The following is a 14,615-nucleotide window of genomic DNA, read 5'->3' on the forward strand; positions in this document are numbered from 1 at the left end:
GCTTTAGTTTAGTTCGAATCTTTATTCGAACTCTACGAAACGAAGATCGTGAGTAAGGAACCTTGAGTGCTTTTGCATCAATTCTTAGAGATCAAAACTCTAAGTAGTAGTAAAGAGCAAATATCAGTTACCATTTCTTAGTTGTTAATTAGAATTTAATCATTGTTTAATTAGATTAGTAAATTTCGAATCTTGATAATATGTTTAGTTTAGATTCATATGGGAATGATTGCAGAATGATTCAAGGCTAAAACCTCCATTAGAGGGGTTGATGAAGCCTTGATGAAAACTTAGTGGTATAGTGTAGAAGCATTGTAGAGTCTATTCCAATCTAGAAGGTCGCGGATTAAGCCATGAGAATGGGTGGGCGACCTCACATGCTAGTTAGTACTTTCGGTAGAAATGCCATGAACACTAGTGATTAGAACTTCGAATTTCTTGCCGTAAGAACGTAAGAATCGAGATACAAGAATCTATGCTAGGCTATTAAGTTGGATTCGAGGTGGATTCAATTCCCCTCTAATCCTTTATCTAGATTCAAAACAATCATATTTCCATAGCATTAAGTAGTTTAAATTCAACATAATCAATTTCATATTGTATCGTAGTATAACACCCTTCGTAAAGCTCTCATTGACTTAAAGACCGATTAATTAGATTAGAAAACAATTCCATGCTAGAGCACTAGGAGTGGAACGAACTTCCTACTCCACTATATCTCATAGGATTGAGAGTAGAGAAATCTTTGATAAGCATGTAGGATCATTAAAATAGTTTTAGTTTACTTACGTTTTGAGTTTCATCATTCATTTCGTAGGTAGACTATTCAATTTATCATTTATCACCAGCAGAACTCTATCTCCGAAGATCCCAAGCCCATCACTTCCCAACCCCTTCAATCCGCAGTCCCTTCCTCACACACTCGCTATCCTGGCAAAGAACTTGTCCACCCGTGGCTCCTACTTCAGATTTGTCCCCTATGGAAGAATTCCGTCCCGTGTTCAAGGTAAGCGACCGCAGGCTGACCACCGCCGACTCTGCTTTGGATAATGCGGTCATCGCCTCCTCTCTTTTTTACAATGCTCATCTTCTGAAAGACATCATGTATTCTGATAGTGGTTCGTTCGATCAGCATCACACGTCCTTGTATACCAATTGGGAAAGGGTACGTTTTTTTTTTTTTTTTTTTTCTCTTATGATTCTAGGTAAGCTTGGACATTTCTTATATGGTTCGCGGACTCCTCAATGCCAAGAACAAAGTAGTATCCCTTGAGAAAGAACTCTGCGGGCCTAAAGGCTTGAGAAGCGCCTGTGCCGGGCTTCAATCCGATCTGGAAGCTGCCAACCTCGCGAAGACCTGGGCCCAAGATAAGCTTAGGTTCGCGGAGTCGACTCACCAGCGTGACATGGACAAAGTCACTGATCGCCTCGAACGACAGAGGGAAGAACTTCTTCAACAACACCAGTGTAACTTGACGCTCTTGCTCGCCAACATCAAGAATTCGTGGATGCCCTTAAGCAAACACATCAGGCTGACTCCACGGCCTTGCAGCAACAACACCAAGCTGATATGGCAGCCTTATGCGAACACTTTAAACTGTTGGCCGACAAGCGAGTAGTACAAAAAATTCAAGAAGAGCACGTACGACTCACTCGAGAAGGGAGACTCCTCCCCGAAAGGCCCCATACCCCAGAGCTTGACAGAACTGATGTTGCACTGGAAGGCGGACGATCCACTGATGTCATCCCTGATCGCCCCAGCCAAGAGGACCCGTCCACTCTAGCAGCAGCTACCAATGACTCCGCATCCACGGCCATGGACGAAGACTCTGATATCCAGACTCAAGACAACCCCCCAACCGAACAGTTTTAGCTCCTCTTTTATGCATCATGCCACATCTGAACTATTGAACTCTTACCAAGTTTATCTTTCTTTTTGTTTTGTAAACACTTGATGTTCATTTTGTTTCAAAGAATGCTTGTTTTTCATTTCATGTGTGTTGTCTCTTTAGCTATGGCTTCCGATGTTTGATTTATTTGTATTGTACATACATACCCCCTCTCCCCTTGTCTATATATCTCTCCTGCGATCTTGCTGCATTAACTTAGATAGTTAGTATTCCTTCTCGGTCGTCCTCATTCTGCTTAGCTACTTAGCCAGAAGTGGTTTGTCTCCACGATCCGCGTGTATTTATAACTCTATTCCACGACCCACTAATTCACCTGGGACGTCTCCACTCACCACCGGCTCCTCTCCGGCCTTGTATCGGCGAAGGGCTCATCCCCTCCGTTGACTTTTGCCACTACTGGGTTCAATGTCCCACGTGTAGCTCAATTCTCTCGTCCGCGAAGGGCTCATCCCACTCCGCGGATGAAGACAACTCCTCTTGTCCTCTGCTCAACAATGTGAGTATGTCAGCGCAGGGCTCATCCCCCATGTTGTCCCCCTCTATTCTGGGGCTCGTATGTCAGCGCAGGGCTCATCCCCTACGCTGTCCCTCTCCATACTCTAGGGCTCAATGCCCCATGTGTGCTTTGTATCACTCCACGGTGTTACAGACACGGGAAGCCATTTGGGGCCCCTTGCTTTGCCCTATGCATAATTCTGAACTCGTCTCAGTGAAGGGCTTAACCCCTCCACTCTCTTTCTCATACGATTTCCACATCTTATCCCTTGTTCATTCTGGAACTCTTCTACTGTTACCGCTAACAATTTCATTTCAAAAGTGACGTTGTATTATATATTTACACACAGCTACATATCTTTGCTTTGGTTTTTCGTTACATTCAAGTGTGAAATTTTTTGAACATTCTAACATTCCACGGTTTCTCTACCAACTTGCCTTCCTTGGTCCGCAATTTGTAAGTTCCCACTCCTCCTACATCTACCACGGTATACGGCCCTAATTTCCCATCATTCTCTCTCTTTGTGCTAGGAGTCACTTGGCGGAGGACCTGCTCACCTATCTGAAAATGCCACTGCTTGACCCTCTTGTTATACTGTCTCTGTAACCTTCTGTGGTATTCTTCAAACTTTATGCGGGCTGTATCCCTTTTTTCAAATATTCTCCAATTTGAACCTTCCTCCACTGCCTTTGTCCACGTTGTTGATGCAACCATCTCTGAAGGTATCACGGCCTCCACACCGTAAGCCATGGAGTACGGGGTCTCCTAAGTGGAGGACCGAGGTGTAGTCCGATAGGCCCAGAGTACATGATTCAGCTCATTTGCCCAAGCTCCCTTTTTGTCTTCCAACTTCTTCTTCAAATTGTTCATAAGAGTCTTGTTGGATGACTCTGCCTGTCCGTTACCCTCCGGGTTGTAAGGGGCCGAAAAACTCTGTTTCACCCTGTACGCTTGCAAGAATCCAGCCACTTTTGCTCCGGTGAACTGGGTCCCGTTGTCCGCTATGATGGCATATGGTAATCCAAACCGGCAGATGACGTTCTCCCACAAGAACTTGATCACTTGTGTCTCTTTCCCCTATTGCAAGGGTACGGCCTCAATCCATTTCGTGAAATAGTCAGTGGATGCAAGCATGAATCTTCGCTTCCCGCTAGCCATGGGTAGCGGTCCCACTATATCCATTGCCCACATAGCAAAAAGCCAAGGAGTGAAAACATTGTGCAAAGGTTCTGTTGGGGCGAATATTAATTAAGTGAATCTCTGACACTTGTCGCATCTTTTAGCAAACTCCACTGCATCCCTCTTCATGTGAGGCCAGAAATACCCTTATTGTGTCGCAAGAACGGGTGAGCTGTAGTTCTTCCTGCAGAATGGCTCCCGCAATCTCCTTCGGGCAATTCGGCCAGCACCTCAGCTGCTAGCCGTGGACTCAAACATTTTAACAGCGGCCCATTGAAGTTTTTCCGATACAATTCCCCCTCAAGTAGATCGTATCTCTGGGACGTCTGTTGCCACCTTCTCTTCTCCTTTTTGTCGACCAACTCTTTTCCCGCCAAAAAGTGGATGATAGGATCCATCCAACTCCACTCTTCCTCCGCGACCTTACATATTTCTATTGTGCCCTCCGTGCTTGGTCTTTCCAACCTTCTCACCTGAATCGTCCTTTCTTCTGACCATGGGATTGCGGCGGTAACATAAGCCAGGGCGTCGGCATGCCTATTTTCACCTCGGCCCAAATGAATGAATCTAAGATTCGTGAAATAGGCAGACCGTTTACGCAACACCTCCAAATATTTTGCCATTCGGGGACATCGTGCGGCGAATCCTCCATTTGCCTGGCACACGACTAAATTCGAATCGGAGTATACTGTCAGCTCCCTCACACCTAAGTCCTTGGCCATTGTCAATCCTGCTATTACTGCCTCATATTTCGCTTCGTTACTGGATGCCACGAACCACAATTTCATAGTTTGCTCTATTATGTCATTATCGGGTGTAACCAGCACAACCTCTATGCCACTGCATGTGTTCATAGCTGACTCATCGGTAAACACCCTCCATCCGTTCCTCTTATCCCAGGGGTCTAACAAGTCTGGCTCTACCTCCCTCTCCGGCTCCATGACCATCTCTTCTCCCCAGGTAGGATCCTCCATGGGAAACTCTGCCAAAAATTCCGCTACCGCCTGTGCCTTTTCCGCGGTCCTTACTTGATACTGTATTTCATATGAACTCAACATCACCGCCCATTTCAATATTCGGCCGGACTTTTCTGTCCTCAAAGCCTGCTTTAGGGGCAGATTCGTCACCACCACCACTACGTGTGCCTCAAAGTAAGGTCTCAGCTTCAAGGTTGAGAAAATTAATGCCAAGGCATACCTCTCGATCCTACTGTATCGGGTCTTTGCGTCCAACAAAGTCTTGCTCTGAAAATATACTGGCTTCTCCACCTTGTCCGCCAGGCAAACTAATACTGAACTAGCAGCATACTCTGTGGCCCCCAAATACAGATACAGCTTTTCCCCTGGCTCTGGCCGCGACAACAGAGGTGCTTTGCCCAGATATAATTTCAACTCCTGGAATGCCTCCTCGCACTCCGTGGTCCATACAAAATCAGGAGTATTCTTTAGCAATCTATACAGCGGATGACATTTCTCGGATGACTTGGAGATGAATCTATTCAAAGCTGCGACCCTTCCGGCTAGACGCTGTACTTCCTTAACATTCTGCGGTGACGGCATCTCTACCAAAGATCTTATCTGCTCGGGATTAGCTTCAATTCCCTGCTGGGTAACGATATATCCCAGGAATTTTTCCATTGTCACCCCGAATATGCACTTCTCCGGGTTCAGCTTCAAATTGTATCTTTTCAATATTCCAAACGTCTCTCTCAACCCTTCTATATGTTCTTCCTCCTACATACTTTTCTCTACCATGTCATCTATGTAAATCTCCATTCCCTTTCGGATCTTGCCTTCGAACATTCTCTCCCCTAGCCGCTGGAAGGTGGCTCCCGCATTCTTCAACCCAAACGGCATCCTCGTATAGCAATATGTACCCCCCTCTACCACAAAGGCCGTCTTCTCCTGATCCGGCTTATACATCGCTACCTGGTTGTATCCCATTGATGCATCCATAAAGGAAAATACTTTGAATCCTGTCGTCCTATCCACCAGCTCATCTACTCGCGACATCGGGTAACTATCCTTCGGACATTCAAGATTCACATCCGTGAAATCGACGCACATGCGGACCTTGCCATTCTTTTTCGGTACCGCGACTATGTTAGACAACCAGTCACTGAACTCCACTTCTCGGATTATCCCAGCTCCTTTCAACCTCGCTACTTCCTCACGAATTCCCTCCGCATATTTAGGTCTGATGTCGCGCAACTTCTGCCTCACGGGTTTGGCGTTTTCCTTCATGTGTAACCGGTGACACGCAAACTCAGGATCTAACCCGGTGACATCCTCTATTGTCCAAGAGAAAACATCTTTATTCTCAGATAAAAATTGTATCAACTTATCTTTCCATTCTTCTGGCAAGCTGGATCCTACCGCTGTGAACTTCTCATCTTCTCCTTCCCTAATATTTACCATCTCGATTTCATCAATCGTCTTCGATCCCTCTGATGCCTCCAACTCCCCCTCCACCGAGGCGCACTGTAATTGCTATGCTCGCCTTTTTCTGGGATCAGAAGTTTCTCCCTCCGGTCCGCGGATCAATTGCTTCACGGTGCCCCTGTGACTATTCTTGGCTGTCACTTGGTCACCGTAAACCTCATATATGCTAGCAGGTGTTGGAAACTGTATCATTTGATAGTACATGGATGGTACTACCTTCATCTCATGGATCCATCGCCTCCCTAAAATCGCATTATACTGTGAAACCGAATCTATCACCATGAATCAAGTGAAAATGGTCACCGGACCCATTGTTACTAACAACAAAAGTTCCCCCATGGGTTCAGTCATACTTCCATTGAATCTGTATAGATTGGTCCGTGAAGGCCGCAGCTGCTTAGGATCTACTCCCATCTCTTCCAACGCCCCTCTGAATAGAAGATCCACTGCGCTTCCACAATCAATCAGCACCCTCTTTACCATGTAGTTCCCCATGGCTACTGTGATCACCAGGGCATCTTCATGTATTGAGTCCAATGCCCATAGATCTACGCTGCTGAACACTATCCTGTCCTTTTCTGATATCGCTCATGAATTCTGTCGCGGTCTATCCACCCTCTCACTAATTTGTTGGATGCTCGTCATCCGTCTTATCCTGTCTCTATGAGCATTGTGACTTAGGACTTCACCGCTGTATATCACATTGATAGTTCCCAATATCCTTCCCAGCGGCGGCATGCGTCCCTCATTCTTCTCTCCTCTCACAAACTCTTTCATCACTCCTCTCTCCACCATCCTCTGAACCAACCATTTCAAGGCGTAGCAGTCATTAGTCTCGTGATTCCGCATCTGATGATAATCGCATAACGGTTTTTTAGGTATCTCTATTGGTGTACTCCGCAGTCCCTCGTACCCCAGTAGATTCTTGATTAAGGGTAAGATCTCGCTCAACGGTCTATTCAAGGGTGTCTGCTCTGTCTCTCTATACGGTTTTATCTCCTGATACTCTCTTCGGGCACCCTCCTGTGTCCCTGCTACCCGTGTGCGATCTCCGAGGTATCCCCCTCTTTCCTTCCCGGTAGATTCCGTTCTCCTAGACTCCCTCCCCTTTTCCAATGACAACACCACTTTTCCAGACTTTCTGGAGTCCTTCTGCATTGTATCTTTGTACCTTATGTATTTCTCCACCCTCGGATAAAGTTCATGTAAGGTCACAATCTCATTCTTCGCCACAAATTAATGTACTCCTGTTCCCGGGTACAACCCTCTCTCAAATGCTATCACCGCGGTCCGATCATCCAGATTTTCAACTTTCAATGTCTTTGCCTTAAATCGACATAAAAACTCTCTAACTAACTCCGAGGACCGTTGTCTCACATTGAATAGAGCCACGATATCTACACCCGTCTCTTCTGGTGTATGAAGTGATCTATGAATGCTTGCTCCAACTCCTGGAAATTGGTTATGCTCCCCGCGGGTAACCTATAATACCAATCTGACGCTCCTCCCTTCAGACTCACCGGGAACATCATGCATCGCAGACCATCATACTGGGCCTCCTGCCACAGAGGCATCTGTTGTCGGAAATGATGGATGTGGTCCGCCGGATCTCCCTTACCGTCATACCTTTCGAATCTAGGTTGAGCGAACCGCTTCAGAACCTCTGATTCCCATATTTTGTCTACCAACGGGTTGCGGTTCAACCCCGCCACCACCTGACTGGCTGCTCCTCCTTAATTTTTCTCTTGTCGTCGGTTCGCTTCCTTAGCGTTGTCTATCATCTCCTGGACTTGCTCCATAGTCAACCCTGCTACCGGATTTTCCACCAGATCTGGTCCCCCCATCTCTTCCTCAGCTCTCTCTCCGTTAGATCCCTCATTCCCTTCTTCCTCGATCTCATCCTCCACCCTTTCTCTCTCCTTTCTCAGTTCTTCATTCTCTTCCCTCAGCCCCACGATCTCCTCTCTCATCAGCCTCGTTTCTTCTGTTTCCCGTTCCTCCCTTCGGTCTCCTTCTCCGTCAATCACACCATCCGGCGCTAGATCCGGCGTTATGTTCTCTACCGCCACCTTTTTAGGCCTACCTACTCTCTTCTTCGGTGCCATTCCTCTCTTGTTCTTGTCTTCCCCACAGACGGCCAAATGTATGAGCACGATACACCTCAATCTTTCTTTCTCTCTTTCTCTTTTCCCTTCTTTCTCTCTCTGTTCTTTTTTTGCCTCCTCCTCTTCTCTTCTCACACTGTTCCTTTTATATCGCCCTCCTCTTTTATGGGTCGTCCATCTGTCCTTATATCTTGCGGTCCGACTCCCCTCCGTACCAGTGACACATCTGCGGTCTAAGGTTCCGCGGTTACGATCTCGTGCTTTCCTTTTCTCTTAAGTATTCTGCACCTTATCCCCTACACCGCTGACCCAGTCATCTTTTCCACATTATGCTACTACAACAAACATGTTTAAACTCTCCTAGCATCACCACTAACATAGTATCAGAGCATCAGGTTTAAATTTAAGTTTAGTGGTATGCTAGGAGAGGTAGCCCCCAAAATAAGTATAAAAGAAAAAAAATCAATTCTTTTTCAGTTTTCAATATAGTATTCGATTCAAGTTTCAATCTTTCTCTAAATAAATTATTTATGTTTGCAAGTTTACTATTCACCGACACTGTTCAAGGTTCTAGTTCCGTATTATCAGTTTTAAGTATTGTCTCTTGGTATTGTGGACGAGGCGCGCATGTGCTCGGTTTAGCCTTCTGCTAGGCGCGCATGTGCTCTAGGCTATGTATCTCATAGTTCCTAGTGGAAGGTGCACACGCGCTCGGTTTAGCCTTCGGCTAGGTGCACACGCGCTCTGGGCTCTGTATCTCGTAGTTTCTAGTGGAAGGCACGCACGCACTAGGTTTAGCCTTCTGTTAGGCTCGCATGCGCTCTGGGCAGTATGTTCATCTAGTGCGCGCTCTCTTCATATCCATATAGTAAGTACTTCTTCTCTTTACAATGACTGAAGTAGTACTGTTTCAGAAGTTCTCCACCTTGGTATCTTCATTGGAGCCTTCTGTTTCATCATGGTTTTCTCGATAACTTGCACGTTTCAGAAATTGTATTGCAATTGTTGGGTTTCTTGATTGAAAGTATCGATTCGCTTCCACAATTGGTGTATGTTGAAAATATGGAGATATGAGCTAGTTTAGTAATTTTGAGTATTGTTGGTATGTTAAATTTGAGGAATATAAAGTTTGATGTCAGTCTTGTTATGGATGTTTAAGTTTCTAGATTCCACGCAGTTGGTATTGATGACCAAAGTATTTGTTAGATGTTTCAAGTTGTTTGTTTGAAGTATTATAGGGGCACACGACCTCTATTTCACGATGAATTATTCTTTCTAACTTCCTCTGTTTCAGGTACTGTTCCAGGAGTTCGCAGTCATAACAAGGAGGCACGACCCACCCTCCACCCTCTATAGTGAGTAGTATATCATACATGTCGAACATTGAGTAGTATATGAGGCAAGTTTTATTCGAATTTTTTTTTGTGAAGTATTGTTCTTGTAGGAACCGTTATTTCAGAATGAATATATCTACAAACCGTGAAAACCATGCGCAGCGGAATTAATGGTTCTCACGATTTTGGATAGGAAAACATACCTTTTAGATCAGCTTCTTGATATTTCTGAGAATCCAATAGCTATGAATCCGAATCAACCTCTTGATCTTCTATTATATTCCTATCTTTAGATTGGACGCTGTGTGGGCAACGATCTACCAACCCCTTTCTTTCTCACAAAACTAGAACCTATTTAGATCTATATTTTCTTTGCCTCTCTTTTCAATCAAGATGAATAGTAAATTTCGGCCAAGAAGAAAGGTTTCTATTTATAGGATACAATAGGGACCATGAGGAGAAATTAGGGTTAGGCCACCTGACGGGCTTGGGCTTCCCATGTTCGCCCAGAACATACGGCCCAAGTCCGTCAACAAATGGCTTCTTCCACTAAAGGCCATTGTTGCACTACCGCCCTAATCCCAAATTACGTGTCAGCGTTTATGAGCTCCATATTATATGTTCATTGATCTCCCCGTGTTTAAGATATCGAATGCCCGTTGATTAAGTCAAGTTACTGACAACTACATTAATCAACTTCTTATGTCCTTGAGTAATACCACTCAACCTCATTGTCATGTCAGAATAAATCCACCTGCAGGGTTTACATGACAATCTTTATGAGCTCCTCAAGGAGACATCATCAGCCCGACTTCTTGCTGGACACGGAATTCTTCTATAATCAACAGCACACCTTACATACAATGTCATTACCTAATCCATCGAGTTTGTTGATTATATTCACAAATGAATCTCACTCATTGATGATTTAAAGCAATGTACAATGCAAGTAAGTGCCCATTATTATATCCGGATTAAGAGGACAATCATCTATAATAACAGAGGCATTTGTTCTCTTATATAGTCAGTATAAAGAGAAAAACCTCACTTGTGTAGGAACCATTATTTCAGAATGCAAATTTCTACAAACCGCGAAAACCCTCGCGCAGCGGAATTAATGGGGTTCACGGTTTTGGATAGAAACATACCTTTGAGAATTGGCTTCTTTGATATCTCTAAGAATCCAAGCTTTATGACATCCGTAATCAACCCCTTGATCTTCTGTTGTATTCATTTAGAATAGATTGGACGTTGTGTGGCCAACGATCTACCAACCCCTTTTTTCTCACAAAGCTAGATCCAATACCCTCTTTTTCTAATCCAGATGAATAGGGAATACATTAATTTTGGCCATAGAGAAGAGGGATTCTATTTATAGGCTACAACATGGACCATGAGGAGAAATTAGGGTTGGGCCTCCTGACGGGCTTGGGCTTCCCATGTTCGCCCAAAACACACGGCCCAAGTCCGTCAACAAATGACTTATTCCACTAAAGGCCATTGTTGCACTACCACCCTAATCCCAAATTACGTGTCAGCATTTATAGGCTCCATATTATATGCTCGTTGATCTCCCCGTGTTTAAGATATCGAATGTCCGTTGATTAAGTCAAGTTACTGACAATTACATTAATCAACTTCTTATGTCCTTGAGTAGTACCAATCAACCTCATTGTCATGTCGGAATAAATCCACCTGCAGGGTTTACATGACAATCTTTTTGAACTCCTCAAGGGGACATCAACAACCCGACTTCCTGCGGGTCACGGATTCCTTCTATAATCAACATCACACGTTACATATAATGTCATTATCTAATCCATTGAGTTTGTTGACTCACAAATGAATCTCACTCATTGATGATTTAAAGTAATGTACAATACACGTAAGTGCCCGTTATTATATCCGGATTAAGAGCACAAGCATCCATAATAACAAAGGCGTTTGTTCTCTTATACAGTCAGTATAAAGAGAAACAACCTCACTTGGTCCTGTTCAATACACACAAAGTGTACTAGTGTAATCATATAGTCAAGATAGACTAATACCATATTATACTACAACCGTACTAATGGTTTGCCCAAATCCATCTAGGTTGTGAACGATTACTTATACTTTATAAGGTACTGATGATATGATCTTCTGTGTGTTCACACCATATCATCTACAACATAAAGTATTAGACACATGCATATAACTAATAACATATATAATATGCATAACATTTGCCTATATGATTCTCATTCAAAATATAAAGAATTAGAGTTAATACAAAAGTAATGCTTTTAGTATATAACCCTATCAACTTGGTCCTGTTCAATACACACAAAGTGTACTAGTGTAATCCTATAGTCAAGATAGACTAATACCAGATTATACTGCAGCCATACCAATGGTTTGTCCAAATCCATTTAGGTTGTGAACGTTTACTTATACTTTATAAGGTACTGATGATATGATCTTCTGTGTGTCCACACCATATCATCTACAACATAAAGTATTAGACACATGCATATAACTAATAACATATATAATATGCATAACATTTGCTCATATAATTCTCATTCAAAATATAAAGAATTAGAGTTATTACAAAAGTAATGCTTTTAGTATATAACCCTATTAGTTCTTTGAAGAAAGCATTGGTCAGTTTTGTTGATGGGGTGGTCAGTTTATTTATTGAGTTGGTATTTGGTCTCCTCAGTTTCAAGTTCAAGCCGAAATAGACAAGTCTTTGTATGTTCCATCTCAGACTTGTATATTTCACCTTGAGGGGGGGATATGGAGATATGAGAACATTGATTAGTATATGAGGCAAGGAGAATATGGAGATGTATGAGGAAAAGTACTCATGTCTCCATATTCCATCATGCCTTGGCGAACTCACTTCATGATGGGGTGCGCCTCCTCTGCATCTCAGCAATATGACATCCCCACTATTCAGTCTTCAGTACTTAGGTAGCAATCAAGCCTAAACTGCACGTATGTTCCAGGTAACAGTCAAGCTTAAACTACACGTATGGTTCAGGTAACAGTCAAGCCTAAAATGCACGTATGTTTCAGGTAGTAGTCAAGCCTAAACTGCACGTATGTTTCAGGTAGCAGTCATGCCTAAACTGCATGTATGTTTCAGGTAGCAGTCAAGCCTAAACTGCACGTATGTTTCAGGTAGCAGTCATGCCTAAACTGCACGTAAAAGGTAGCAGTTGAGCCTAAATTGCACGTATGTTTCAGGTAACAGTCATGGATAAACTGCACCATTATTCAGTATTCAGGAGTACCCATAATAGTATTTTGTTGACTTCAACAGTGTTATTGATAGTAGCAGCCAAGAAGCGCACATCAAATCAGTGTTACTGTTTGCAATTTATATTATGACAACCATAGCAACGAATGAAGTGAGTAGCAGCCAAGTAGCGCGCCATCAAATTGGTGTTATGGCTTCAGTTTGTGATATGGCACCTTCAGTATTCAGGTTAGGCCATTGCCTACATAGACAGTTTCACTTTCCAGAACCTCTCAACAGTTGTTCGAGTTCTTCAAATAAAGACAGTTCTATACGAAAGGGAGAGCAGTATTCTTATAGTATCCTTATCCTTTATTTTTGCAATCTAATATGCAATTTGCATAGTTTGCGTAATTACAGCTTGAGGGGGAGTGTTGAAGTATGTAAAGTATCCCACGTTTTTATAAGTGTGGATACGTATTTAGTAGTTGCTGTTTTGAGTAGCTTGGCACCTAAGTAGGTCAAGTATAAATATATGAACTAAGGTGTAGAAAAGACAACTCTCTAACCCTATTATTCTCTCAGCCTCCATTCTTCTCTTTCTTAGTTCCCCCATTATAAACATGTTTAAACTCTCCTAGCATCACCACTAACACTATCCATCTCAAAAGAGCTTCTTTGATCTCATCTTCAGTGAATGCTGCTGTAAGAAGAGTTGCTTCTTCATTACTAATCTAGTAATCTTTGAATCTACTCTAAGATTTTCAAAGAATTCTCTATTGTCTTCGTTTGCATGATCATCACGAAGAATAGTTTTATGGTGGTTGACTAATACTTCCATTACATATTTACGCTATTCTTCAGGCCTCGGGGGATCAATATGACGGAAAAAATGTATATCTCAAGCAACAGGAGAGCCTCGACAACTGAGTGACATATATTGGTGGTGTCCCGAAACTAGTGTTTCAGCAATGTGGTGCTTCACTGCTCATGTTGATTATTGTTCAAGTGTTAACAGAAGCTCTCTACTCAGGGATGTTAGTATTGTAAAGCAAGACAATATTAATCCTTGTTGCTCCCTTGTAACCCTTCTAGAGGAAATAAATACTTGGGTATGGCCATGGGGAGTCTCTTGGAAAGCAGGTAATAAAACTTGAAGAGGGTCTCGGTTAATTACCTTATGTAAATAATATTTTCCCATATAGAGGACACTAAGTGATTTGGTACATGTTCCATCTTTTGTTCTTTTCTTGGGGGTTGTGAGCCGTTTCACTTGGTAGACAAGTTCTAACGATCAAGATGCTAGTCTCTTCTCTGTATTGATGCTAGATGAGAGTGTGGGACTGCACGTATTTACTGAGGTCACTAGCAGTTGGCCCAAAGAATATTAAAATTCAACACTTTCTTTTCATTTTTTTTTAAATATTGATTTTCATTATTCTTATTTGCAAAGGTAGCTGAACTTTTCTAATGCGTTAAGTTGCAAAAGATCAATTACACCCCGAGTCCCCTGGCTATGTGCTGTCGCGGGACACCCAGTCTGAAAAGATCTAAGATCATGGCTCCTGGAATCTACGTTTGTTGGATATGGGGTCTGCCTTGAGAAAATTGGTAGGTGTATATAGCAATTCCCCATGTGCAACTTGGACCACTTGAACTTTGCACAACTAGTAAGGTGAAAACATGCAATTGTGCGCATTAGTGTAGAAAATTTTATCAAAGTAGGGAGGAGACGAGGAGTGTGTCATGTCCCATGAAGAGGTCATGCGGGTTTAACTGTCTTACGTATTCAAGTGAAGGTAGTCTTGTCAGGAGTTCTAAATTAGGGTGTGTTTGTTAAATTTTAGCTCATGGAAAGGAAAAGAAATAAAATTGGTGGTCCAATATGGAATGGAATGGAATAGAAAAAATTATAAATGGTATG

The 14,615-nt window shown here is 43.0% G+C and overlaps 2 protein-coding genes across 2 annotated transcripts; both read right to left on the minus strand.

Annotated features, from left to right (window-relative positions):
* Positions 1-3,710: 3,710 nt before the first annotated feature.
* On the minus strand, positions 3,711-5,222 carry LOC147516032 (uncharacterized). The gene has a single exon (XM_086593145.1). The coding sequence runs from the start codon at positions 5,220-5,222 to the stop codon at positions 3,711-3,713; it is 1,512 nt and encodes a 503-aa protein (XP_086449271.1).
* An 852-nt stretch (positions 5,223-6,074) lies between these two features.
* On the minus strand, positions 6,075-6,521 carry LOC147516033 (uncharacterized). Its single transcript, XM_086593146.1, has 2 exons — positions 6,380-6,521; positions 6,075-6,268 (listed from the first exon to the last, which is right to left on the minus strand). The coding sequence occupies exons 1-2, from the start codon at positions 6,519-6,521 to the stop codon at positions 6,075-6,077; spliced, it is 336 nt and encodes a 111-aa protein (XP_086449272.1).
* Positions 6,522-14,615: the final 8,094 nt, after the last annotated feature.

This window comes from Coptis chinensis, chromosome 2, assembly GCF_015680905.1.
Source record: "Coptis chinensis isolate HL-2020 chromosome 2, ASM1568090v1, whole genome shotgun sequence".
In the NCBI taxonomy this organism is placed as follows: Eukaryota; Viridiplantae; Streptophyta; class Magnoliopsida; order Ranunculales; family Ranunculaceae; genus Coptis; species Coptis chinensis.

What these genes read in the sequence shown, in the direction of transcription:
- LOC147516032 (XM_086593145.1), bottom strand. Translation starts at nt 5,222, where the DNA reads ATGGAAAAATTCCTGGGATATATCGTTACCCAGCAGGGAATTGAAGCT.
- LOC147516033 (XM_086593146.1), bottom strand. Translation starts at nt 6,521, where the DNA reads ATGGGGAACTACATGGTAAAGAGGGTGCTGATTGATTGTGGAAGCGCA. An exon ending in TCTATACAGATTCAATGGAA is followed by an intron (nt 6,269 to 6,379) that starts GTATGACTGAAC and finishes ATGCGATTTTAG; the next exon opens with GGAGGCGATGGATCCATGAG.